This window comes from Tiliqua scincoides, chromosome 1 (assembly GCF_035046505.1).
Source record: "Tiliqua scincoides isolate rTilSci1 chromosome 1, rTilSci1.hap2, whole genome shotgun sequence".
Lineage (NCBI taxonomy): Eukaryota > Metazoa > Chordata > Lepidosauria > Squamata > Scincidae > Tiliqua > Tiliqua scincoides.
In genome coordinates this window covers 159188851-159215208 of record NC_089821.1, presented here as the reverse complement: position 1 = coordinate 159215208, position 26358 = coordinate 159188851, and the positions used below count along the sequence as shown (strand labels likewise).

Genomic DNA, 26358 nt, shown 5'->3' with positions numbered 1-26358 from the left:
TGCACCCAAAATAGTGTTGTTGGGGAACAATGCTGTTATGTGGTAGGGGATTAAAATGGTGGCTCCAGTTATGCAGGTACTGAAAAGAATGCCAAGAAGGAGGAAGACATTTTTGGAGTGCATGTATAAGCAACATAAATCTTGGGGTGGGGGGAGGTGCTAGGGGGAGGTGCTAGCTATTGTGTAAGGCAGCCATTTTCACCCACTGTGATGCAGCACTGGTGTGCCATGGGAGTTTTTTTTTTGGGTGGGGGGAGGGTTCATTGATTAGTAGGGCCATTGAGGGATGTAAGCCCCCTGCTGCCAGTACGATGTGCCTTAGGGTTCAATTGTCAAAAAACTGACAGTGTGCCTTGACCATTTCAGCACCTTGTCAGTGTGCCGTGAGATGAAAAAGGTTGAAAATTGCTGGCCTAAAGACACTGTATGCTGTTGTTGGACCTGAAATAACACATGAATTTTAGTATTGATCCGCCTCCTGTCTATGAGTAGATTCATAGATGCCACCGTTTGCCAGTGTAGCCCCTTGAAATACACTACCTGGACATGTTTTGCAGTGACATGCATAGCACGCTACCACAGGCTCTTCTGCTCATAGCAAATGGCTTGCACCATAACACATTTGGTTCCATTTAAGTCTTATGCGCTAATCATGCTGGTTGAAGTTGGTTACAAATCACACTGGAGATCATCTAAAAAAGCTGAGGTTCAGAGAGCTCTTTCCACACAATATAATAGTAATGCTGGGGTAAGCATGTAAGCAGCAGGGTTGCTAGATCAGAACATTCGAAACGATAAACTGCAGAATACAGAAATTCCACAGAAAGACATTCAGTACATTCAGTGATGCTGTGTTGCCCTAGATTAGAATAATGTGACAAAATACACTCTTTTTCATGTATAAGGAATATGGAAAACAAATCAGGCAAAGCAGCGCAATGAACTAATGCTTCTGTATTCCCTTCTCCTGATGAGTGACTTGTCACCAGTGGGGGGCTGTGCGGAAGGCCAGTGGAAGGGCTCCCATCCTTTGGACCACTTGTTTTTCCTAGCTGCAGAATGGCTGACTGCTGATGGAAAAGGGTGAGAAGGTGGAAGCTGGGCTAGGAAGGTCAATAGAAAGGGGGTGGGTGCTCTTTAAAGTAAGTAGTATGGAGCAGTCACACGTTAAGCCAGGGATGTCAAACTCGTTTCATACAGAGGGCCAAAGTTAGCATTCATGGTGCCTGCTGAGGGCCAGAAGTGACATCATTAAGCAGGAAGTGACATCAATAAGCAGATGCTGTCCATAAATAAGCACCTTTGTTCTTGCATAGAAACTCACTAGCAGCAAATGACAGAAGAGAAAATGTGCAAATCTTGTTCATAATTTCAAGGTATGAGAGAGCCCAATTATCACACTGGAAGAGTCCAATTAGAGGGGCCTGATAAACTGTTTCCAGGGGCCACATTCTGCCCATGGGCCTTTGACACCCATGCATTAAGCCAATGTAGCCAAGAAGAACCACAATTCTTCATCTGGCATGGCTTTTACAGGCATTCCAATATAGTGTTGCCTGTTTTGCAGGGGTGTGTGCACGTGCATATGTGATACAGTTCATTGTGCCATTATCAGTTGCTTGGAGAATATTCAGCAGGTGAAACTTTTCCCTTCAAGCTGCAGTGTTGGGAAAGATCTTCACCTGCTGAATTTTCCCCCATGATGCAACTGTCCAAGCTAAAGGAGGCCTATGCAGAAAAGGAGGGGGGAGAAAAGTTTATATGCTGTGCTATAGATTGCATACATATTCTGAGCTCTTATTTCTGGAGAGTTTATTCCATTTCAAAGTGCTGGTTTGACATTTCTTAGAAGTTAAATACCATTTTATGAACACATCTTAATTAAAAAAAAAAACAGGCAAAATGATCATAGGTGTAGCTGGGTGCTCAAGTCTTTACCCAGCGTGTGATAAGTCTGTGGAACTCCTTGCGACAGGAAGTGCTGCTGGCAGCTAGCCTAGATGCCTTTAAGAGGGGATTGGACAAGTTTCTGGAGGAAAAGTCCATCATGGCTTACAAGCCATGGTGGGTATGTGCAAGTCCTTAAACCCGAGCCAGATCCCAGCTAGAGGTCAGGGAAGCGCCATCACTGTCACGGATGGTGGTAGTGGTAGCAGCAGCAAACTGTGCGCAGAGCCTTCTATGCCAGGCTGATGCTGCGGAAGGATATTTTACCTTGTTTACCCTGCAAGCGGCTCATTGAGTGAGTGGAAAAGGGCGGGGGGAGAGAGAGGAGGGTTGGCAGGCTCCTCGCGTGATTGATGCTTCCTTGGCTCAATGAGGAGGGCGCTCAGCGTGGGGCGGGCTCTCTCCGCGGAGCCTGTCTGCTCTGCGGCGGCGAGGACGGGCCAGTCAGTCAGCCTTTGCACTGAGGCTTGGTGTAAATGTGCTGGAGTTGCTGTAGCGGCGGCGGCTGCGCTGCTGACATTGAGTAGTGAGACACAGCAGCAGAGAGAGAATCCCAGCCACGTAAGTAGCTATTAATACACGGTGGGGAGATGATGTCTTGCTGACAGGGATTGGCCTGGCCATCCCTTTCCTCCCCTTCTTCTACCTCTAGGAATAAAGATCTGCGCCTGAAATAACAGATCCCTATTTTTTTAAGTGGGTGCAATCTCCCCACCTCCTCTTATTCGCATCTCTGGACTCTGGGGGGACAAAGAGGGAGTCTCCAAGGGGGGGCTCCTGCCTGCAGCATTTTTTTTTTTTTTTTTGGCCGCGTGTGGCTGCTAATGGTTTTTTTGTTTTTCCTTTTTGCTTGCATGTGCATTGCACTGGGTTGGAAAGAGCCCATGAACTCAGCGCCATGGAAAGCTGAGAGAGAGCCTTGATCTCGCCTTGTCCTTGATTGCACTTTTTGTCTGATCAAAGCGGGGAAGGGAAGAAGAAGAATAATTTAATTAAAAAAACCACCGTTGCAGCAGCAACGTGGATCTTTGTGCGCCTCTCTCTCCCTGGCGGTGCCGTTCATCGCAAGGACCCTTCGTTTCTCTCCATCAGAACCGGAACCGATGACCAAATAGCTTTTTGATTTTTTTTTCTCCTTCCCTGCCTCTCTTGTCGGCAGATCTTCTTGGTGATCCTCTGAAGTTAAATGCACCCTCTTGATTTTTTTGTTGCATGTGTGCCTCTAGCCCCCTCGCGATCGGGGAAAAAAAGAAAAGGTTCAGACGCCATCTACAGTTAAAACGTGGGCATTTTCTCCCCCCCTTCCCTCTTTGATTGAAAGAGCACGGAAAGGAAAAGCCAGCCGTCTGTTGCAGCAGCAGTAGCACGTTACCTAACCTCATTCTTTAAACCGGGTGACTCTCTCTCTCTCTCTCTTTCTCTCTCTCTCTCTCTCTCTCTCTCTCTCTCTTTGGAAGGAGGGATCAAAAGATGAACTATTGAGAACGAGGCGACCTCCCTCCACTCTTTCCTTCCTTTGTTTTTCTTTTTGTACGTTGTTTGGAAAGAGATCGGGGTTGGAGCGCGCGTTTTGCAAGCGTGCACGATCTTGCCTTTGACTACCTTGCTGCTGCTGCTCTGGGGGCCCCCCCAAAAAAGATACCCAACGTTCGAATCGAACGCGCCGGGGTGCTCTGGGGAAAACCTTTTGGAACGTTCGCAGGCTGCCTCCCACTGCACCTCGGCTTGATACATTGTAATCCCCCATAAACCTGCTGCCCTCCAAGCACCCTTTCGACGACAGCACAAAGGCATCGCTGCTGCTGCTGCTGGCCTGTGATCTTCAGATAACCTCGAAGAAGTGCGCCTGCCTGGGTGTGTGCGTGTGAGTTGGGGGCTCCGTTGGAGGGTTGGTTCTCTCCATCCCCATGAACATACAAAGGTCCACCCCCATCACGATCGCGCGCTATGGAAGACCTCGGAACAAAACCCAGGATTTCGACGAGCTCTCGTCCATAAGACCCACCGAGCCCAGCCAGAGTTTCAGCCCCAACCTCGGCTCGCCCAGCCCGCCAGAGACTCCCAACTTGTCGCATTGCGTTTCCTGCATCGGGAAATACTTGCTGCTGGAGCCCCTGGAAGGAGACCACATCTTCCGAGCCGTGCATCTGCACAGCGAGGAGGAGCTGCTTTGCAAGGTAACAACTTTCCTGGGCCAGATCCCACCGCCCTTGGCTCTGTCGGGGGGGGGGGGCGCCACCGATTTTTAGACCCTGCAGCCTGAAAGTAATGAAACAAACACAGCCAAAGCCTTGCCTATTTCAACCGCTCTCAGCAACTTTGCAGACAATGGCCACGTTATAACGGTGGCCTGGAGCCAGAGCCCGGGAGGGAGGGAGGGGGTGCGGGGGAGGAGAGTGGCCTTTAAAGGCTCAGAACTTGCAGATGTCATCTAATTTCCCTCCTCTCCCCATTAGCTTTCGAAATGGGAATCCCTTGCTAATTGTGTGGCAGGATATTTCATTTCCCTGTGTGTATGCGCGTGTGTGCATGTGCGGTGTGTGAGAAAGCCATTGGTCTGTGCAACCTGAGGACTGCAGGCTGGCAGCTTTGTCTAAGACTGTAATCCTATACATGCTTGCTCAGTGGGACTTACTTTCACGTAAACCTGTCTAGGGTCAGGCTGCGTTGATGTGTTTTTTTAAGTCTCCTTGAGTATCAAGCCCTCTTGCACTGGTGAATTGTTTGCAAAACACCATCTCCCCTGCTCCAGCGCACACTCACATCCACATTCCACCAAGAATAAAGAACTCTGCAATCCAGTGTGCTTATGTTAGGTGAGCATGCAAAAAAAAGATTTCATATTTGGTAGGTTGTCGGCTTTCCATTCTATGGCCTTCTCAGCTCCTTCTTGAAGGTGAGTGGTAGGAAGAGGAAATCCACATGCTCTCAAGAGAAGAGGCTTCCATTCACTCCGTGGCAATACTCTTTCCTTTGTTCCTAAACTGCTGCGGTTACTCCTCCAGGGTTACTCCTCCAGTTTGTCCTTCTGTTGTAGCCATTTGAGCTCTGCTCCAGGAACAGTTTTTGTGTTGGGAGTGTGGCTGTTTTTTTGCACAGCTATCACTTTTTAAATTTTAGCATTGGCCCCCAAAATGTACATTTTTTTTAAAACCACACTCTGTACAAATTCCTGGTGTTGAATTGGTGTAGCTGTGAAGCTAACAGTTGATATGTTGACACCGTTAAATAATTCAAGCACAGGCTTGTTGATGACTGGATGTTTTTATTTAGATGTATATGTAATGGGAAAATTAAATTACACCCCCCACCCCCATTACTTATAAAGGCTTGCTTTGCAGGGCAGTGCAAATGTACTGGCCACCTGTGAGTCATGAACCTAGATCTTAATGAAGATTTAGTTCTCTATGGTTTATACCTGATTATGTCAAATACAGCTTCTGACCTTGCAGGACTTCCACTGCAAGATGCCGGAAATTGGAGTAATGGTGTGTGTGGTTTAAAATGCATTCATTAGTTTGTCAAAATAGATGCAAAGCAAACTATTATTAGCTCCCTGCTGCGGAAAGATCAAGCCAAATAATATCATTGCATGTGAAAATGCAGGAACCTTGCAAAGTTGCTTCTCTGCTTGACACTTCTCAAAAACTAGTGATTAATTTTTAGATTAGTAGCAGTCATTCTCTTTTCTTTTCTCCACCCCCCCCCATCATATTTGTGGTTAGGAGAGATAATGCCGTGTAACAAAAGTGTGCCTTGCACACTTATAAGATGTTCTGCCATTGTCTTGAAATCATAATGCATTTCGGTTGTTTGATGGTATTAGGAGTTTTAAGTTTTGAGGATAACATCAAGTATTCTTAAGTTAAATGTCAGCTTAAAAAACTATTTGAAAACTATCACTTGTACATCTGACTCATAATTAATGAGTCCCTTAAAACACCTCTCTGCTGCCTCGGTTTCTCCTGTAGCTAGGTCAGAGGTACAGTATATTAAGTTTTTGATCTTTTTTTTCTGCTGAAAATTGTAAGGTGGATTTCTCCTAAGCATGAGGTTCAGACAACAAAGGCATGCGGATGAGACTTCGCTTACATTGTCTGGCACCTCTAATATTATGCCCTACGAGAATCCAACTGATTTCTGTCTACTACTTCTCCTTGCTAGAAAGACCTAAATTGGTTTACTGCTGTTTGGCTAATTTTATAGATTTGTACGTTATGTAGCTGAATACACAGAGAGGTGCTGAAAAAGTATGGCTGAACAATGCCACTAGGAACATTATTCATACTTTTCAAGTCACATAGCCTGCTTCTACACTAAATGGCTACAAAGTTCCACAAATACCAGCCTTTCAGAATTCAATCAAATGGTATTTTTAAATTGAAAATTTTTATCCATTCAAGGATTTACAGTACACATTTTAAAGTACTTGGAAAATCCAAGAGGCTTGATTTCCAAAGAGGCCTGTTTGATTGTGGGGAATGTGCATCTATTCTCTTAGCTTCTGTGTAATAGATGACATATTCCCAATGATAGGTAGTTCTTTTCTTCTCCCCTGTGAGTAGGTTGCACATATCTGCTGTATTGGAATCTCATCATATTGGTAAAAATTGCTCTGCACTGCTCTTCACTTTGCAGTATGCCAGTTAACCAATATCAGTAAAAGAATTCCATCTTATTCACTGATTTTCACCATTCTTGAGGCAGAGCAGGAACAGGGGTGGAATGCTGCTATCTGCACTTATGAAAATGCTGCTACTGTAACTAGAGGGCTGTGATCCTGTGCAGGAGCCCTTGAATGTAGTGGGACTTTCTTCTGAGTGAGCATGCATAGGGATGGTCTGTAAATCATCAAAGCGGAGTGTTCTTCCATCTCTGAAGAGGTCATCACATAGTGGCTTTAAGGCAGGTTTTGCATCTGTTAAAGACTAATCCCAGTTCACTTTCACATTGTGTTTAAACTACAACAAACACATGTGCTTCCAGGCTTGCCACATTTATCCTGATATTGTGAAATATGTTTAGCCTGTGTTCTTCAGTTAGAGCATTAATCTGGTTTTGTAACTTCCTGACCTTCATTATTGAGGGACAAAGACATCTGAAGCACACTGCATTTACCAGTACTGGCAGTCTTTGTCATGCCATAGTTGTGTGTTCCTGCTGCAGGGCACCCATTACTTCCAAGGAGGTGTTCCTCTTGCCTTGAATCTGTGTGGCTTCCCAACGTGGCTTCTTGATCAGTCTCAAGCACTGATTCATTCATAATCTCTGGATTAGTGTAACATTTTTATATTTGAATTTCCCAGCATGCTTTATGCTTTCTTACCATTCATTCACAAAAACAAAAACAAAAAAAAAACAAAAAACCAAAAGTGATGTGCCTGCTGTTCAGGAGGCACTCAACTGTTTAAAGGGACATTCAGGTTAAACTTTTAAATGGTTTGGGGGGGGGGAAGGCAAACCTATTAGGAACATTTTTTTCATAGAGATAGATAGCAGGATTTAGTCCAGACTTCAGAGGGAGATTCCCATCCGTCTAACAGCACAGCCTTCATTCTTGGTTCCCTTACGTGTTGCTCTGTTTCTTCCATGTGTGCCAAGTCGCAAGCAAAAGGGGGTCTCTAACCTGCCTCTTTTCACACCTTGTTATGTGAACAGCAAGAGAAATTTGTGTGTCTGTATAGCATAGCAACCGAAGCTGTAGCAGGATTGCATTAGCCTCAGCTGCTCGTGCGAGACACTGATCTTGCCCACAGTGAGAGAAGACAAGGGACTTTTCGCCCCTTCTTCCCTTCTCTCATGTGAACAGCCAGAGAAGCCTTGGCAGGGTGTTGTGGATACATCTTGGCTACTGACTCCTTTGTGCGTGCCAAGGTTAGGCACGTTGAAATGAGCAACTGAGGTACAGAGAGAGACTCTGTCAGCTCCTGTTGCTATTCACATGGGGAAGCAGAAGGAAGGTGGGGGTTAAAGAGGCCTTTGTCTCCTGGAGTGGAGGAATAGACTACTGCTTCTCATATTGCATGTGGAAATCTCATTTTTAAATGCCCTTTTCAAACTTTCAGAGAGGGGTATTCCCCCCCCAATGCTCCCCCACATTAAGAAAACATGGGACACCCACCCACCCACCTCTGAAGTGGTACAATATGCTCTACCACACGTTGTGTGTGTCAGGCCTGGTCTACACATGCTGGAGAGTGAGGTGGTGAAATGTTGAGGTGGTAGCATGAACTGTACCACTTCAGACTGTAGGTGGAGGATTCCAGTTTTGGTTACTTCTCCCTGAAAAAATATCTCTGCAAATAGAAAGCAGAGTTTCTATTGTAGCTCTTTGCTTGTACACCGATTCACTGTAGTGCCTAAGAGACTTGGGCTGCAATCCTGTCCACACTTTCCTGGGAGTAGGTGCCACTGACTATAATGGGACTTACTTCCAAGTAGACAGGCACAGGATTGGGCTCTAAGTTATGAATTTGGACTTCCCTGAATGGAGTCTTGCTCTGAATTCATGAAGGGGCCTTAATCAAGCCACATGCTTTCCTCCTCAGTTCTCCATCTGCAATAGAGGGATAATAATGCTTAGCACTTACAGCACACCGTACAAATGTTAAGTGAGTGAGCAGTTTATCCAAATTGGATGCTGATAAATCTTTGGTGTATCATCCACACATGTAGGGGGCAATTCGGATGAACCCCGCATGCTTAAAAGAAAAATGCTTCCAATTCCCCTGGATGCAAGGGGAGGTGCCAGGATGTGAATGCGCCATGAGCAAACATGTGGTTACCACATGGTGGTCGGATGGGTGTCATCAAACCAGCCCAGCGTTGTGCTATTTAGGAGTGTTTGACATAGGGGAGAACTTAGGAATATGTTCACCAACCTACAGTCTGGAATGATCCATTCTAGTACCTCGGCACTCTGCCCCCTCATTGGCTCTGTAAACAGGATCTAGACCAGGCCTTAAAATAAAGAACATAAAACTTTGGCAGATCCTTTCTGTTGCTGTGTTGGAGAAGTTCATTGAGGGGGAAGGGGTTCAAGGGCCCTTAGCCTGTGTCTTGGCATATATAGATGAATTGGTCTGTAGTGGAGCAAGTATTGCTGGTTTGTTTGGCCTTGCTCAGATAAAGATATTACCTCTGTGTGTGTGTGTTTTCTTTATTATTCTTAATTATTTGCTGACCATAGCCTTAGATTGTTATGTCTACTGAAAGTGAAACTGACTTCACTTTTTTTTTTTTTGCCTTCTGCTAGAGAATAATGTAAGACAGTAGGACTTAAATGATAACTAACTGCAGGCTCAGATGGTAGTGCAACCTGGATTATAATTCAGATTGCATTATTTGTGCGAGTGGGGCTTAGTTTTTTTTTTTTTTTTTTAGAGGCCTAGCATGTGACAGTATTGGCAGTCACATTTTAATGACTATCAACTGGATGCTTGGCTGTTGTGCTTGACATCTTGTTGGTAGTGAGCTGCTTGTGTGTTTCTCAATTAGGATTTTTCCTCTCATATGATACAGGAAATTAGTCCAGCCCTTATTTGCCTTATAATTTGCCTTGCCTACTTAGGAAAACAATGGCTTCAGTAAGAGGGAAAGCACTTTGAGCCCATAGACCACTTTAATAAAAGTGCCTATTATAATCGTGACATCTTCTATGCTGTAGGCTTTATTTGTTAGAAAGTAGTAATGTCTGCTGTATGCACGTCTCTCGTTCTAACCTTTATTTTATCAATTGCCTTTCTCTAGGTGTTTGATATTGGCTGCTACCAAGAATTACTTGCGCCATGTTTTTGTCTGCCTCCTCATGACAATATCAACCAAATTACTGAAATCATTCTTGGGGAAACAAAAGCATATGTGTTCTTTGAAAGGAGCTATGGGGACATGCATTCCTTTGTTCGAACCTGCAAGAAGCTGAAGGAGGAGGAGGCAGCCAAATTGTTCTATCAGATAGTGTCGGCTGTAGCACACTGTCATGATGGCGGACTGGTACTACGGGATCTCAAGCTGCGGAAATTCATCTTCAAGGATGAAGAAAGGTAACAAACTCCCTCCTATCAATATATTGGGATTGCAGTGTGAATAGGTTGTTGGTGCCACTCTTTTTGTTAATTGTCACTGCTGTGTCACACTGGTGGAAATATTCCTGTCTGTGTTGATGGAGACAAGAAAAGGCAGTAGTCCCTTTTGGACTTCGCTGACCCTTGGGGTGAGGGGGGTCATGATATTTCATCGCTAACCAGACTCTTTAGCAAAATCAGCACAGTTTATTTTGCAGTGTAGAGAGCAACTTTGCTCTTTGTGTGTGGGGGGGGGGGAGAGAGAGAGATACTCCTGCACATATCTATACCTCTTGAACTGTGGCATTTCTCCTTCCCCCTTTTAATTTGGTTTAAGGAAAAAGGTGCTTTATCCTGTTCTCTTCAAATATTGTAAAAATTATTTTAATCATATAATACATTACCATATTGTATCTTAAACAGAACTGTAAAAAGCCATAAAATGGAAAACCTCAGGACCGTTGTATTAAAATCATAAATTGAATATTAACATGATCCCTTGACATTTCCCACTTCCAGCTGTCAATAAAAAGATGTCATTTATCCTGAAAGGGGTCAGTTTGTTGTAATCTCTCTTCCCGTATATGCTTTACACCGTAACCATGTTCAAAAGCACGTAATTCCTTAGTTTTTCTCTTCCAGTGTTGAGTAGCAGGTGGTGTTGTCATTGTCCAGTTGTTAGTAGAAGTTGTGTCACTATCAATGTATAAGTTGCTATAGTCTTACATTACACATACCTTTGCAGGTTCTCTTGCCTCTCACCACCAGGTGTTGGACCTAAAGGAATTTCATAGTCCAATAAGTCTTTTATATTGTTAAAATTGTTCCTAGAATACATCACCAGTTTACATTCCCACCGTGTGTGGGTAAAAGTGCCTCTCTTCATATTGCATCTCCAGTGTACTGAAGAGGCCACAGGAAACATCTATTTGAAAGATTACATGGTGTATAACACCACCTATGCAATACTTTATAGCCATTTAATCTTGAAGGTATACCGTAAACATGGATCTTAATCCTGTAGGTCATGATGTCAGACCCATCTTATTGCCATAGATGGTTTTTAAAAGCACACTGTTTCTACTTGGTGAAAATATTTTTTTACACAACGGACCTGTTTGAATGATACACTTGCCTAGCAGAACCTTGCACCAAATGGGTCACTGGCCTGCTTCTCTTGGTTACGGAAAGGAATGTGAAATAAGAAATTGAAGGGAATGCCTTCTGGTTCTGAAAATCAGCAAGGCATGAAGAAACTGGAATCTCTAACAGACCCTTTAATGTGTCTGCAAAGCTTTGGCTGATGTCACGACTGTTTTTCTAAGAGGGGCAACAGTCTGGTGATCTAAACCACAGCACCGAAAAAGGTCCTCAGAGTTGTAGCATATGGCACTTGGTGGCTTCTTCCAGAAACTGATTTTGTTTGGTCACTTCAGTTGGGAGTAGGATCTGCCTATAAGCATACACACACAAGCTTGCACAGTGTTAAGCTGGACGAAGAAGCCTTTTGTAATTCTTCTTTAATGAATTTGCATGTTAAAATGGATTATTAAGTATTGCAAATAATATCTGTGTAGCTACAGGAATGAAGGAAACGGTACAGTGTGAGGGCATGGTTGTTTTGCTTGCGTAATGCCCCATAAAAATAGCAGATAAAATCCTGAGATGTTCAGATGGCACAGAAAAGAGAAGTGTTTTGATAACTATTGCTCTTTCCACCTTATATTTGCAGCATATGTAAATACTGCCTGCATGACAGAGTAGCTTCTGCTAACCAATATATATTTTGGGCTTGGGAAGGTTAGAATGACCTCTCTGCGGTTACCTGTGACCTAGTATACTTACATTGTATGCCTTGCTAATGCCTGCAGATGCACAGTCTTTGAATTGTACTAGAGCAGTGTTTCTCAACATTTGTCCTTTGCTGTATCATTTCACATGGTCCACCTATTCGAAGTACCACTGGAAGTAACTGGCGATGACGTGAAAGATGTGATGTGCCATCTGGGAGGCCAGATGTGATGTGGCAGACATCAGTAAGAGGCTCAGAGTGGACGGGAGGGCTTTTTTGAGCACAGAAAAGTGTGCTTTGAAGCTCTGCCCACCAAGCTGAGCCTGCTACCGCTGATTGTTGCATTACATTCCTGGTCTTGCTGCCAAGCGACATGTGTCCAGGGGTCCCACGAGTCCCACCAGACACCACTTCAAGTACCACTGGTGGTACCCATACCATTGGTTGAGAAACACTGTACTAGAACAATGAGGACTAGAAGCAAAATATTTATAAAGTAACTAGCTATCAGAAAATGACTGTGTTCTCTTCTCCCTTGTATGTTTTTCAAAGTCATCTTCAGATTTTTTAACCCCAATACTCATGTCTACGTGCTAAACACAGATAAGTGAGAGGAAACATAATAATAACTACAGTTTTCTCCCCACCCCCTTGACCAGCATTAAATTGCTCTTCAAATATCCAGGAAGCTTCAAGAATGGCCTGCCTCCCTTCTTTTCCAAATGTACGGACATACTGGGATATTTAAGAGGAAATAGAAAAACTTCTATCTAGATATTTTCTCTATCTCTTTTGTTCAAATCTGTTGGGTGTGTGTGTGTAAATAAGAGAGCAATTCCTTTCGTGGTTGGTGCATGTCTCCTAATGTGACACTTTGCTAATTTTTCTTGCACTACCTAGTGTTTTTATGTGTTCACTGTATTCTGTTGACAGCACTGTCTACATTGATTCTCCCTTTGTTTCCTAGAGGCAGAGTACTGTGTGTTTCGGTGTGTGTGTATATGTGTGTGCGCGCGTGTGCTGTATTCTAGTATGGCTTATATATGCTTATGGCTGTGATATTGACTGTGGTGCAAGTGCATAAGGGTGACCTTCAACCTTATCTTCCAGGAAGCATGTGGACTTACCTTTCAGTGGTGTATGAATTGTGATTGTTATGCAATGTTCTTAACCACAATTCTTGGGGATCCAGTTCTATTACTTCACATGTCTGCCCTGGGTGTATCTGTGTGCTTTGGGGGAGATATCTTTGTGTGTGTGTGTGTGTATGTGTGTTGTACTGTATAGCTACTAGCTGTTGTGGTTTTTGATATGGCTGTCTTGTGGATAGTGCTTTGACTGCTATAGTGTTTTAACACTTATATATTTGGAATGATGCATTGAATGGGTGAAAGTGGGGCAGTCCTGATCATGAAGTTGTGGACAATATGATGACTCTCCACTTTTGCATCCCTCCTGTGCCATGTCTGTTAGTCTCACAATTATGACACAGTTGCAACACCTAGATCCCTCATATGGCTGCAATTGCATCATAGCTATACAAGGTGGCAAGTAACAATTCTGTACCTGTTTAAAGGCATAATCCCATCTACCTTGCATGTCTGTCCATAGACGGTAAGACGAACCTATTAGTCTTGGGTAAAGCAGTAACTGGAAAGGAGACTTTCTAAAATGGAAGCTTGGAAGTCACGCACACTCTTGGTGTGGAGTTTGCTTTGAGTAATAGATCTTTTCCTATTGCAAGTATTTTTCCTGCCAGGGAATTATTAATGTTTGAAGGTATTTTTAAAGTCTTCAATTATATTCAACTGTTAGCTGTCACAATATTTTACACTTAAAGCTCAAGCTTATTAATCAGTCTTGTTAATAGAAGTTGAGGTTTAGTGGGCTTTTTTTTTGTTTGTTTAAAAATCCTTTGTGTCTTAAGGTTTTGTTTGGCATTCTTGGTAATGGTGATTTTTCTTGTATGTGAGAAATTTGCATGCTGGTGGGAATTGAGACTGAGGGCCCTATCCTATCCATCTTTCCAGCATGGATGCAGTTCCTTACCTTGATGCAGAACCTTACCTTGAGGAGTCCTCCATGATTTGTCCCCACCACCACCACAGAATGCAGCATTGGCATGGCTGCATCAGCGCTGGAAAGTTGGATAGATTTGGGCTCTCTGAGTGTAACTTGCCGGTATTATTGTTTCATTTGTTTACAAAATAATAATATCAAGTTCATTTTCGTACTTTAGAAAGTGTTTGCTGATGTGCAGCGGTATTTGTATGGTTTATGACTGTGAGGCCATATGCAGCTCAACTGCAGTCCTGCGGTGTCCTGCATAGTTGCTTGGATAGTTCTAAGATTATCCTAAGCTTATTGCTTTGAAAATTCGGTGAAAGGAAACTGTCCACAAAAAATGTGATTGGAGTTTCAGGCTGTTACATTCTTACTGGTTGCCAAGTGTGTAGAAATCTCATAGCAGTGACTTCTGGTTTTATCCACCTGTCACACTTTATTGCAGTCAGCTGATTTACAGTTAGAGTTAGTAACCTTTTAGCAATGCCTTCAGGCTTTAGAAAAGAGCACCAAGGAAAAAAAGGAAAGAAACACACAGCCTTTTTAGGAATTATGGTAGGCACAACTTGGCTATTTTAAAATGTATTCTCTGGTTGAGATCTTGCATTTGTTTGTTCCAATTCACACAAAGCTGGATTTTTCTTGCCCTGTTCAATTGTTATATTTCTGGGCATGCTGTGTCTGGGTAGAGGAGAGGTAGTAATTAAAGCATGCTGGGTACCGAAGCCCCTTAGTGCTGATATACTCCATAGCCATACCTCTCCTGTCTCCAAACACACCATTTGTCTGAGGAAAGCAGTGCTAAGCTGTGCATTCTATAGGTCTCTGATCTGCAGTTGGAACTGGCAAGAAGCCACATGATTTGTGGGCTTGGCTGAGTCAGCTTACCTGATACCAGGGAAGGTTTCCATTCAGAAGATGAACCAAAAGTGTACACATCCTTTCATACATCATCATATATAGGACATCTTTTGAAATTCCCCTAAGGTCTGCATAGTACCTGAGGGGTATATCTTTTTTTTTTTTCCCCCAAATTGAATACACCCAACAGAAAGAGATGAAGGGTTGCACTATATGCTCATGCACAGAAATTGGGAAACTGAGCAAGGAATCCCAGTAGAAAGTGTTTGGGTAAAAGCAACAGGAAAAAAGAAGAACAGTGATACTGTCATGGGAGTCTATTATAGACTACCTGGCCATGCAAAAGTCATGGATGATGCTTTCCAATGACCAGTTTACCAAGTTTCTTGAGAGGCCAGCTGTAATGGCTGTGGGAAATTTCAAGTATCCCATCATCTGCTGGAAACTTTGTTGAGAATGGCCAGTAAATACCTGCTTTACTTGCTTACAACTGGATTCTTCAGAAGGTGGAAGAAGGCAAAAAGGCAGAAGATTTATACAATCTAAAGAGAAACCAGAGTATGGAAGAAAGCACTACGAGGTTAGCAACCCTGGTTTTGATCCTTATCATCCAGGAAGAACTGGTTCAGAAGGTGAAACTGGAACTTTGGGCAAATGTGACCATATTGTCTTGAAATCCTTGATATTGAATAAAGAGAAAATTAAGGCTAATCAGATGTGTACTCTGGATTTCAGGAAGGCACATTTTTTAATAGGCTCAGAGGAAAATTAAGTAGCATCCTATAACTAGAGGAAAGAGTCCAAGAGGGATTGAAGATATTGGAAAGCGAGATATTGAAGGCACGATTGCTAACTGTTCCCATGGGAAGAAAAATTGAAAGTTGTCAAAGGAAACCAGGGTGTCTGCGCAAAAATGCCTCTGAAAAGTTGAGAAGCAAGAAAAGCGTACATAAGAAGTGAAAGGAGGGACATATCACAAAGGAATAATACATAAGTACTGAAGGGATAGTGTTGAGAAAACCAAAGCAGAAATTGAATTAAGACTTGCAAGATGCCAAAAACAAAGAATTTTTTGACTACATCAGAAAGGACGATCAAGAAAGCAGTAGGTTATGGCTTAGGAAGATGGTGAAGTGGATGGTTACAGACAGTGGAGAGAAGTCAGAGCTGCTCAGTTCTTACTTTGTATCTGCCTTTCCCCAGAAAGGGAAGCTGGCCAAATTGAACAATTGCACCCGAGAAAAATGGAGAGATCATGACCAAGATAGGTAAAGACATACTAAGGGAACACTTAGTTACTTCAAACGAATGTCTCCAGGACCAAATGAACTATGTACCAGGTACTGAATGAGCTTGCAGATGTGATCTGAAAGCCACTGATTGTAACCTTTAAGAACTCTTGGTATAGGTGCAGTACTGAAATATAGCAAATGTTAACATGTTTTTCTTATCTTTAAAAAGGAGGCTCCAAGAAACTATAGTTTATGCAACTTGATGTCAATAGCCTGAAAAATCCTGGAGCAGATTATTAAATGGAATGAATGTGAGCACATAGAAAATTATGGGGTGTCTTCCAAGAGCCAACCTGACGAGGGCAAGTCATTTCCTATTTTTTTTTAATACAATGACTTGTCTGGAAGATCATAGGAATGGCCTTGACTTTGTGTACCTGGATTTTATTACAGCATTTAGCATTTAATAAAAGCATTTAGCATTTTATTAAGCGTTTAGCAAACATCCTTGTGGATATAATGGTAATGTAGGTTGGATGGTACTGTTGCTAGGTGGAATCGGAGATCTTTGAACAACTGTTCCCAACAAGCACAAATGGCTCTACATCAACCTGGAGGGAGGTGTCAGGTGGAGTGCCACAGGGATCTGTCCTGGGCCCTGTGTTCTTCAGCATTTTAACAAATGATGTGAATGAGAAGATAGAAGGAATACTGTATGTATTAAATTTGCAGATGAGGCAAAGTAGGGAATAGGTAAAACCCTAGATCAGGGGTGCCCAAACCCCGGCCTGGGGGCCACTTGTGGCTCTCAATCTGGCCCACAGGGAGCCTCCAATGAGCCTCTGGCCCTCCAGAGACTTGCTGGAGCCCTTGCTGGCCCAACGCAACTGCTCTCAGCGTGAGGACAATTGTTCGACCTCTCACCTGAGCCGAGGGCTCCCTCCACTACTTGACGTTTCACATCTATGATGCAGAGTGGCAGCGAAGTAAAAGCTGTGCTTGCTTTGTGCAATGCCTTTTATAGACCTTGAGCTACTGCAAGACCTTCACTCATTCATATATGTTCCATCTGAAATATATTCATTTACGTAAATTTATTCAAATTTAAAATGTAAATTATTTTTTTTTTCTCGGCCCCAGACACAGTGTCAGAGAGATGATGTGGCCCTCCTGCCAAAATGTTTGGACACCACTGCCCTAGAAGATAGAAGTAGGATTCAAAATGACCTTGATAGGCTTGATCACTGGGGCCATACAAAGAAAATGAAATTCACTGACATTCAGCCATAAAGTTCTTCATGTAGCTACAAAAAAATCAGAAGTATGAGTATAGGAAGGGGGAGATGAGAGTTGAAAGCAGCATGTATGAACTGTATTTGGCTGTCCTAGCAGTTTACAAACTGAATGTGAACCAACAGCATGATACAATTGCAAGAAAGCTAATGCCATATTGGGCATATATATGGCTAATGCCATAACTCCAAATAATAAGAAGAAACAGTTCCATTCAACTTGGTGCTCATGAAGATAAAGTCCTATAAGGAATGGTTAAAATGCCCAGCAAATTTAGCCTGGAGAAGAGAAGACTAAGGAGAGAGATGATAGCCATCTTCAGCTATCTGAAGGACTGTAGCACAGAAGAAGAGGAAGTTTTTTTTTGGCCCATGAGGGTGAGACTTGAATTAATAGGTAGAAACTATAGGGAAGTAGATCTAGGCTAGACATTTTTTTTTAGCTGATTTTTTTTGGCTGATTTTTTTTTGGCCATCACCAAACTTGCGGCCGCTGTGTAACAAAAATGTGACCCCTGTTTGGTCCGCATCTCACTGTTCAGCTGGTTGCCCCATGTATTCCTACTAGATCAGAGGACAGGGATGCTCTGGGCAGTTGTGTCTTTTGCCTGATGTCCCAGAAGGCTGCACGACAGGACATCTGGGCAGAAGCGACTGTCCAGAGTGTCCTTGTCCCCTGATCTAGTAGGAATACGTGCAGCAACCTGGCAGAATAGTAAGGTCCACTCACCAGGCAGATGGGTTTATCTAAACTCCTGGGCCGAGGTTTGGATGACCCTGGACTAGATGACCTCCAAGGAACCGTCCAATACCACCATTCTTTGATAGTGTTGAGATAGCTCTAGCAACAATTAAATGATATTCTCAATATGGTATTTCTCTAGTTCCTGTCTTGTTATCCCCCCCGGTGATGTTCTTGCTCTTCCCTTTATCCATTTGATGTCTGTGTTGGGACTGTACCATTTATATTTTCTGGAGAAGCTACACACCCTAAGACCCATGGTTCTCAATCTGTGTAGTGTAGAGATAGTCTTTATTAACTTGGAACTGAGAAGAAAGGTCAAAATGAGTACCTTCTTAGTTACAGAAGGTGAAAGCAGAGATCAGATTTCATCCCAGAAACTAATGTTCTTCCTAATTATTTTTGTATTAGTCAGTGTGTGGGAAGACTGATTTTTGTCCTTCCAGGCAGTAAATCTTGTTTGTCAAATGAAAAGAAGTTGAACTTTGTTATGCAACTTACTTGGCATCGAAGTTCATACTACTATTTCAATTAATGAGCTTCCTTTTGGATTCCAGCATACCATCAAAGATTATTCATATAAACCTTATACATCAGGTATATTTTACTGATATACCTTATATATCAGGTTTATTTTACTGATCTGGTAATGTGTTTTACTTATTTGCAAGGCTGGTATAATGATTGTCATACATTTTTTTACTGTGAAGTGATATAGCAATAACTAATATCTAATAGCTAATGTTTTCTTACTGTTCTAATCATTCTAGAGCAGGGGTCCCCAAACTTTTTGGCCAGAGGGCCGCATGAAATATCTGGTGCAGTGCTGAGGGCCAGAAGAATTTAAAAATAAAATTTAAATAAATTTATTAGAGATGGAACTTAGACGAATGAATAAATGAATGAGTGGGCTCATTCACTCAGCCTCTCCGGCCCCCAGAACACCCTCCAGATGCAATCAGAACACAGATCTGGTCATGTTCAGTCAAGTGGGCCAGAGGCTTTCAGGGGACAAGAGGCTAACCCCGGGCCGGATAGAGGCTCGCTGAGGGCCACATCTGGCCCCCGGGCCGGGGTTTGGAGACCCCTGTTCTAGAGTAAAGAATGTGAATGAGGCCCCATTTTTTAATTTATATCCACCAATTGAGTGTTTATTCAGAACCCACTTCTCAATCATGGGTACTTATAGTTTCCAATTGAGCCACAATACCTAAGAACCCTCTCCCCAAAATCAAATACAAAAGTGGCTACCCTTACTCTACTCTGAATTTTTCCAATTTCAGTCTCCTCATTTCAAGCCACTAATAAGGATGTTGGCCATCATTGTGCTGCACTGGCTCCAAACTAGCAACTTGATGAACCCATCTCATGGAATTGGTTTTTTCAAAAATTAACCAACCGTTCACAAAGAAGTGTGTGCAACTAGACCTTTCAGAAGCACACATTTCAAGTGTTCAGGAAGCTTTATGTGCAGACGTGCCCTCTTATCCGCAGGGGTTCCATTCTGGAACACCCCCGCCCCATGGATATGGGCGAATGCCTGTCTCTGTGGTCCTGGGTTGCCACCCACCCCCAGAGGCGACGTCCACCCCAGCCTCTGCTGAACTCAGACTGAACTCTGAGGCTAAAAAAAAGCGACTTCCGGTTTCACAAAGAAACTGGTAGTGACTTTTTAATGCCTTATATGGCATTGGGAGGCCCATGGAAGCCCTCCAGGACCAGCTACTGAGTTCTTGACTGAGGTGACATTTGAACTTCTTAGCAGTTATCAGAGCTGTATGCTTGGGAACTGCAGTTCATGCTTTTATCTGGCTATGCTACATGTGCTTCCATCAGCTAAATTAATCTTTCTCTGATAAGTGAAAACTAGGAGTCTGGGAGGACTGGCAGGTGCTCCAGATATGTGATGGGATGGCATTCGCCCAAGTAGGAACAAATGATGTTAGGTAGGGGCTATTCTGGAGAGAATAACTCAGCTTTGTACATATATGCTTGTCAGGGTCAAACAGAAGTGAGGTATACAATTACTTGCCCTTTCAGTCATACTCGTGTATTATATCAGCCTGCTGAATGACCAAAAGAGTGGCTAACTCACTTGAGCCAGTCTTCAGCCTGCCAGCTGATGAGAGTGTAAGCAAAGGATGACCACCTTGTGGCATTACAACAGAACTTAATTTGCTAGTTTCAGTTAAGAATTTGTGAAACTGAACTTTTGCTGCAGATCAATAATTTCTTTTAATTGTAGGCGAGAAAGTGAAGAAGCTATATGGACATTGAATGCTATGCATGCCCGCCTTTTTAGAGGAACATGCTTGGAAGGAGTGACTGGGAGAGGTGCGGAAGCATTAGCGGACCTGCCGTTAACTGAACGGGGCAAATACCCCGGGTGTAGAGCCCCACATGCCTCTAGGGCCATGCGGAAACCTTACTGAGGCTCCTGACATGGTCAGAAACTGTGGTTCTGGTTTGCCTCAGGAGGCTTCCTCGGCTCATCCTGGAGTCGTGCGAGGTTACATTTTGTTGTGGGGGGGGGGCCAGCGGCATCTCGTGGGGGGCACCATCGTGGTCCTTTGCCCCAGGCACGGGAATGGGAACATCTGCCACTATGCAGCGGGTCATACTTTGAGACGTAATCCTTGCCCCTTCCTGGCTTATTTGCATGGGGTGCATTGCCCTTGCAGCCCACATTGCAGCAGTGGAGTTGAGAATCCTGGTGAGTCTCTAGTACCTGCCTGGAGTACTAAGGCAGGTTATCTGCCTTCAGAGAAAATTAGTGGTATTGATCCTAGGTTCTTCCTGCCTGCGGGATAGTGTGTTTGTAACATCCAGTTCTCTAGACATGGGAGCAGAGCGATGTCATCTCATGCTTCACCTCTTGCTTTACAGTTTGGTTTTCCTAGCAAAGATTCATACCCTGGACCAGGGGTGCCCAAACCCCGGCCCTGGGGCCACTTGCGGCCCTTGAGGCCTCTCAATGCGGCCCTCAGGGAGCCCCCAGTCCCCAATGAGTCTCTGGCCCTCCAAATATTTGTTGGAGCCCACACTGGCCCGACGCAACTGCTCTCAGTGTGAGGGTGACTGTTTGACCTCTCGCGTGAGCTGTGGGATGAGGGCTCCCCTCCACTGCTTATTGTTTCACGTCTGTGATGCAGTAATGGCAGCAAAGGAAAGGCCAACCTTGCTTTGTGCAAGGCCTTTTATAGGCCTTGAGCTATTGCAAGATCTTCATTCATTCATAGAAGTTCATCTTTAATATATTCATTTATGTAAACATGTAAATTTATTCAAATTTTAAATGTGAATTCTTTTTTCCCCCGGCCCCCGACACAGTGTCAGAGAGATGATGTGGTCCTCCTGCCAAAAACTTTGGACACCCCTGCCCAGGACGTATGCTCTGATTGACTCTTTGGTTGGAATTCTGTCCTCCATGATGGGAGTGGGAGAGTTGTGTGAGGCTTTCCGTTACATTTACAGACTCCCACTGAAGTTCCACAAGTTGTTTTGATGTCACTACTTAGTTGTCCTTGCAGTCTTGAGTGAGCATGGGGTTCAGTTGAACTTCTATTTGTCACATCTTCAGATCTACCTAATTTTTTTTCCCATTAGCTCTGGCAGAGTCCCACTGGCATAAGGATTAGGCTGGTAGTAACCCCTTGCAAGTGCATTGCTATTCTGATATACAGTATATAACTTTTTTTCTGCTGGCATAGCAGCACAACAGGGGTTTAGGAGCAATTGTATCCTGCTCAAAGGGTCTAAACTAGGGATAGGATTACACTGTAAATCAGTGTAATCCTCAAACTCTTCAGGGAAGAATAATGTGAATGACTCTAGGAAAAAGTCTAGGACATGCTGATGGTTCGCCAGAAGCGGATGCTAGCTAAGGAGTTTTTCATTGAAGGCCCTTTGGAAGAAGCTTAATTGATCGGGTTTTGTTACATTGCTAAAGAACAGAGCCTGAATGCACTCAAGCAATGAATGGCATATTGATAAGAAATTCAGAATAGTATTGTTTTTCATGGGCTTCCCTGGTTTCTATGGGGACAAAGACGCATTTCCCGTCTGAGTGCTGTTTGCTGCCCTCTGATTGCACTTCTGTGGTTTCATTCATCAGTAATGGGAAAGCATTCATAGGCAGAATAGCTTCCCCTTTTTAAATAGCAATGATTCAAGCCTTTTTTTTTTTAAGCATTAGAGTAATGCAGAGTTCTAGCAGTGATCTGATAGATGGATAATGCTCTCTTTCCAAGTGTCTATTCCATCTCTGCTTTCCAAATTGAAATGATATACTGTAATTATGTCAGCCTTGACAAAAAGCTTTGCATTATATCGTAAATTTTATAAAGCAGTTCTTATCTAGCTTTGGAAGCCCATGGTTATCTGACTAATTTTAGTGCAACTATTCATATGGCCAGAGCAGGCTGGTGGTAGTGGTAGTGAAACCAAGAACCTAGTTGCTTGGATCTAACCGCTTGAAATATTTGTTTGTTTGTTTTTGGGTCAGCTTCTACTTCTGGTAATATGTTTGGCAGTAGTCCCCCAAAGAGTGTTTGTAGTAGTGACAAAATGTACTGTGGACAATTCTGCCTCCCTTTCTCCTGATACAAAGTGAAAGGCCATCTCCACAGCCAAGTGTTCTGATCATTGCAGAGGAGTTGGAGGGATGTGTGTATGCCTGTGGGGGCCTATCTTTCACTTTTAGCCAAGGCTGGAGGTCACCATACTCTTCTGAGAGGCTGCTAGAATTTTCAGAGGTCTTGAGGAACAGGTAGTTTCACCTGTTGGACTTTGGAGCATCTTGAGTAACCATAGCACCACCCTACCACTGAGTTTTGCATGCAGATGGCCCCAGATGGTCAATGACTGGAACCTCCAGATAGGGCCTTCTCTGAGCTTCTGTCCATCAGTGTAGACAAGACTGATTCAAGTGAGCCAGTAGTCTTAACTTTGATATAACTTTGACTTCAGACCTACTGTAGTGCCTGGAACAAAGTGACTGCCTTTTTATATCAGGTGTTGTCCCACCAAACTAGCCAAAATATGTGGAACCTGGTATTGGAACCAGGTTGCTATTCTGAGAGAGAGAGAGAGAGAAAATATCTAGGGACAAGTATTGCTATGCCAGTTTTGGGTTGTGATACTTTCCTGCACCTTTTTTTTTTTTTTTTTTTTTTTTTGTAATAGTGAATTTGATTATTTTAGAGAGTGCGTGAGTGTGTGTGTGAGAGAGAGTTACACAGACATTATTGCTGTGAGTATATGCTCTGACCCAATACATTCATCAGGATGAAAGCATGGCTACTGCTTGTTTGCTGTAGCCTGTCTGAGATTATAATGGAACAAGCAGATAAAGTCCAGCTGTTGTTCAACAGTCTGCTTGAAACAAAATCTGCTTTTCTGTGAATCCCAGTCTCTTGATTCTCCACTACAGTAGAGGATTTCTCTCTCTCTCTCTCTCTCTCTCTCTTTAAGAAACAAATGCAGCCAGTTAGGTTTTCAGTCTGCTTTGTGGGAGGAGGCAGAAATATAACAAAGGATCAAGTTTTCATTCTGCATAGTACGTTAGGCCTTGGATATTTAGGGCAGGAAGAAATAAGCAGGCTGTCCAAACTTGCGGTGTCAGATTTATGCAAAAGAGCAGAAACCGGAATATAGAGAACTGGGAATTTCAGAACCCTCATTTTGCAAAGGAAAATCAAAGCTGGTCAAAAAGTACCTGCTCTCTGAGGCATATCTGGTCTGTGTCCCTCAGGCATGCTCAGCACGGAGCCTAAGGCCTAGTTGTCACCAAGGTGGCTAACCCATGTCTGGACTGTACCTCCCTACATGCAGAAAATTCACACGTTGGAATGTAGGGAATACTTTGTCTGAAGGAGTAGTCGTGTGAGCCCCAAACTAGAGACTAAATTGCTGCAGTTCGGACAATGGGATTGCCATCTCAGTGACAAGGAAATCATAGTCCAGGAATCCTCAGCCTTGTGGAGCATATGGGCACCCCAGGAATTCTGAGAGGGGATGTCGGGTGCCTCCACAAAATGGCTATGGATGGGGGGGGGGCAGCTGGCCCAGTTACAAAAATAAAATCTTGCGTACTCTCCATGCATATACACACTGTGCACATCTCCTGCAGCCACCAAAAATGTAATGGTGTCTTACCTCTCTGCCACCTGCCTTGCTTAGCGTGCTTCTCTTTGAAGCTCCGTTTGGCTCAGCTTGCACTTATGTTTTGATGGAGAGTAGCAGAAGAGGGATTGTAGGCAAGAGTAGAGGGAAGACACTGCCTTCCACTTTCCTTTCCTCTCTGTACTTCCTCTGTACTTCTAAATAGAAGCTCCCAGAACAGGTCGGGAAGAGGCTTTGGTCATTGTGGCAGAGATAGCAGCAGCAGCAAGTGTGCATCACCAGACACCTTTGCAGGTGTACATGTGTCCATGGACGCCCTACTGGAGACCTCTGCCATAGTCAATGGAATTTGTGTATTTATGTGTATTTTCAAATATCTGTTTTATTGCATTAACCTTTTTTTGAAAGTTGCGTGTTTGGAAAAGCCTGCAACCTAAACAAAATGTGTCTTAAGAGACGGTCCAGATATAGGTATTATGCAAAAGTTAATGTGATATGCTGCTAGGTTCAGTGAAAATGTGTGGGTAAGGACAAGGGGATGGTTAGAATCCTCAAAACTGGATTGTAACAGGTGTTTACAATGTCTAACCACTTGAGACAGTGTTTAAACTCATGCAGGTCAGCTTTTTCTCTGTTGTCTTGAGGCACAGAAGTTTGGCCTATAAGGAGGAAAAGCACAATGACTACAGCATGTTTGTCATGTTAAATATACAAGTTGCCAAGGAGGAAGCTGCATTCTGAGTTTTGTAAAGATTACTATGGGGCATGAGTATAAAATGGGCAGGCTTTGGGATGCAAGGAAATCATTGTGGCTGTGACATTGACATATATATGCTAAGGGAAGACTGCAACAATAGCAGTATAAGTAGAAGTGCTACCTTTCATCCTGTTAGGTAAGAACCAGGTACTGAGAAGTTGTGAACTTCCTTTTCCAAGACTCTGCCAAGGACTTTCATCTTTTTCCTAGTAATCATGTTGGCATCCTTTAGTCTCGGAAGACTGGTATCGTGCTCTGAATGGTGGTTCTGGAACAGTGTCCTCTCCAGTGCGCGAAACCTGGGTAAAGTAGGTATGGAGGATAGGCTGTTACCCATGCAGCAAATCCCCCCTCTCCACGTCACTGAAATGGTCCAATGGAAAGGCAGAAGCCAATACGGTTGGTTCCAGCGGCGTCGCAGGAGTTGCCAGAACGGGACTGTGTTCAGCCATGAACTGCCTCAGGGACTCCGGCTCCTGATTTTGCCTCGAGGTTGACTCCTGAAGCCTTTTCCTTAACTGGATGTAGCCACAAGGCAGTGGAGGTTTGGGATCAGAGTTTTCCTTCTCTCAGATGAGCTGCCTTCCCAGGCTGACAAGTCCCATCTACCCTGTGGCTGTTTAGTCACCTCTTACGACAAGTACAGCCAAACTGAGAGCCTATTCTTATCCCCAGCCCCCAGGGGAGTTCCTAGTAAACAAGTCTAGATATTATAAAGGTTTGATGTGAGGCTGGAGGTTTTAAAGAAGAGACTTCTGCGTAATAAAACGGATCCCATAATATTTTTTCTGGTGCTATGAAACACACAGAACTTTTGGTTCTTTGATCAGTATTCCCTCTAATGCAAGAATGTCAAACATAAGGCCCATGCACCATCTGCGAAGCTGTTTATCCAGTCCATGAGATAATTGGGGGCTCCCCCAGCACTACCCTTTCAGCAGCACCACTTCTTCTAAGGCTCTGGGAGGAAGAAACAGAAGGAGGTCTCAGAGGGCAAGGAATACTACCGGGGAAGGGGCAGTTCAAGAGGGAGGAGAGGCTGCTGAGTTGCTGGGAAAGCCCAGTTGTCACATAGGCCGCCCTTTCAGCAGGGCCACTTCTGCTGGGGCATCATCTCTCAGCAGCTGAGAAATGTAGAGCATCTCTTAGTTGCTGAGCTACAAAGCTCAGCCTTGGCATAAGTGACGCTGCTGGAAGGATGGCCTGTGTGAGCTGGCGCTCCCATATCTTGAAAATATGACCAAGAATTGAACCCTTGTCTCTGTACGTCGTGAATGACTGAATGAGTATTTTGAGTTCACAGGCCTTGTAAATAATGAGTAGTTCTTCCAAAACCAAATGGGAAGTTCCCCTCCTGTAGAAAGACATTTGTAGTAGAATATATCTCTATGCAGGTCTACCTTAAACAGAATTCAAAGTAATTCTGGACACCATCAACATTACTAGCAGAAAATGTTTGAGAAATGTGCATACTCTGCATATCTC

The 26358-nt window shown here is 43.6% G+C and overlaps 1 protein-coding gene across 2 annotated transcripts in view; it reads left to right on the top strand.

Annotated features, from left to right (window-relative positions):
- The first annotated feature begins 3577 nt into the window (after nucleotides 1–3577).
- TRIB2 (tribbles pseudokinase 2) overlaps nucleotides 3578–26358 on the top strand; it is a 53644-nt gene continuing 30863 nt past the window's right edge. For both annotated transcript variants that reach the window (XM_066611969.1, XM_066611960.1), the window contains exons 1-2: nucleotides 3578–4124; nucleotides 9697–9989. In XM_066611969.1, the coding sequence (XP_066468066.1) occupies nucleotides 3855–4124; nucleotides 9697–9989 (563 nt within the window). In that variant the 5' untranslated portion in view covers nucleotides 3578–3854. The remainder of the gene's footprint in view (nucleotides 4125–9696; nucleotides 9990–26358) is intronic.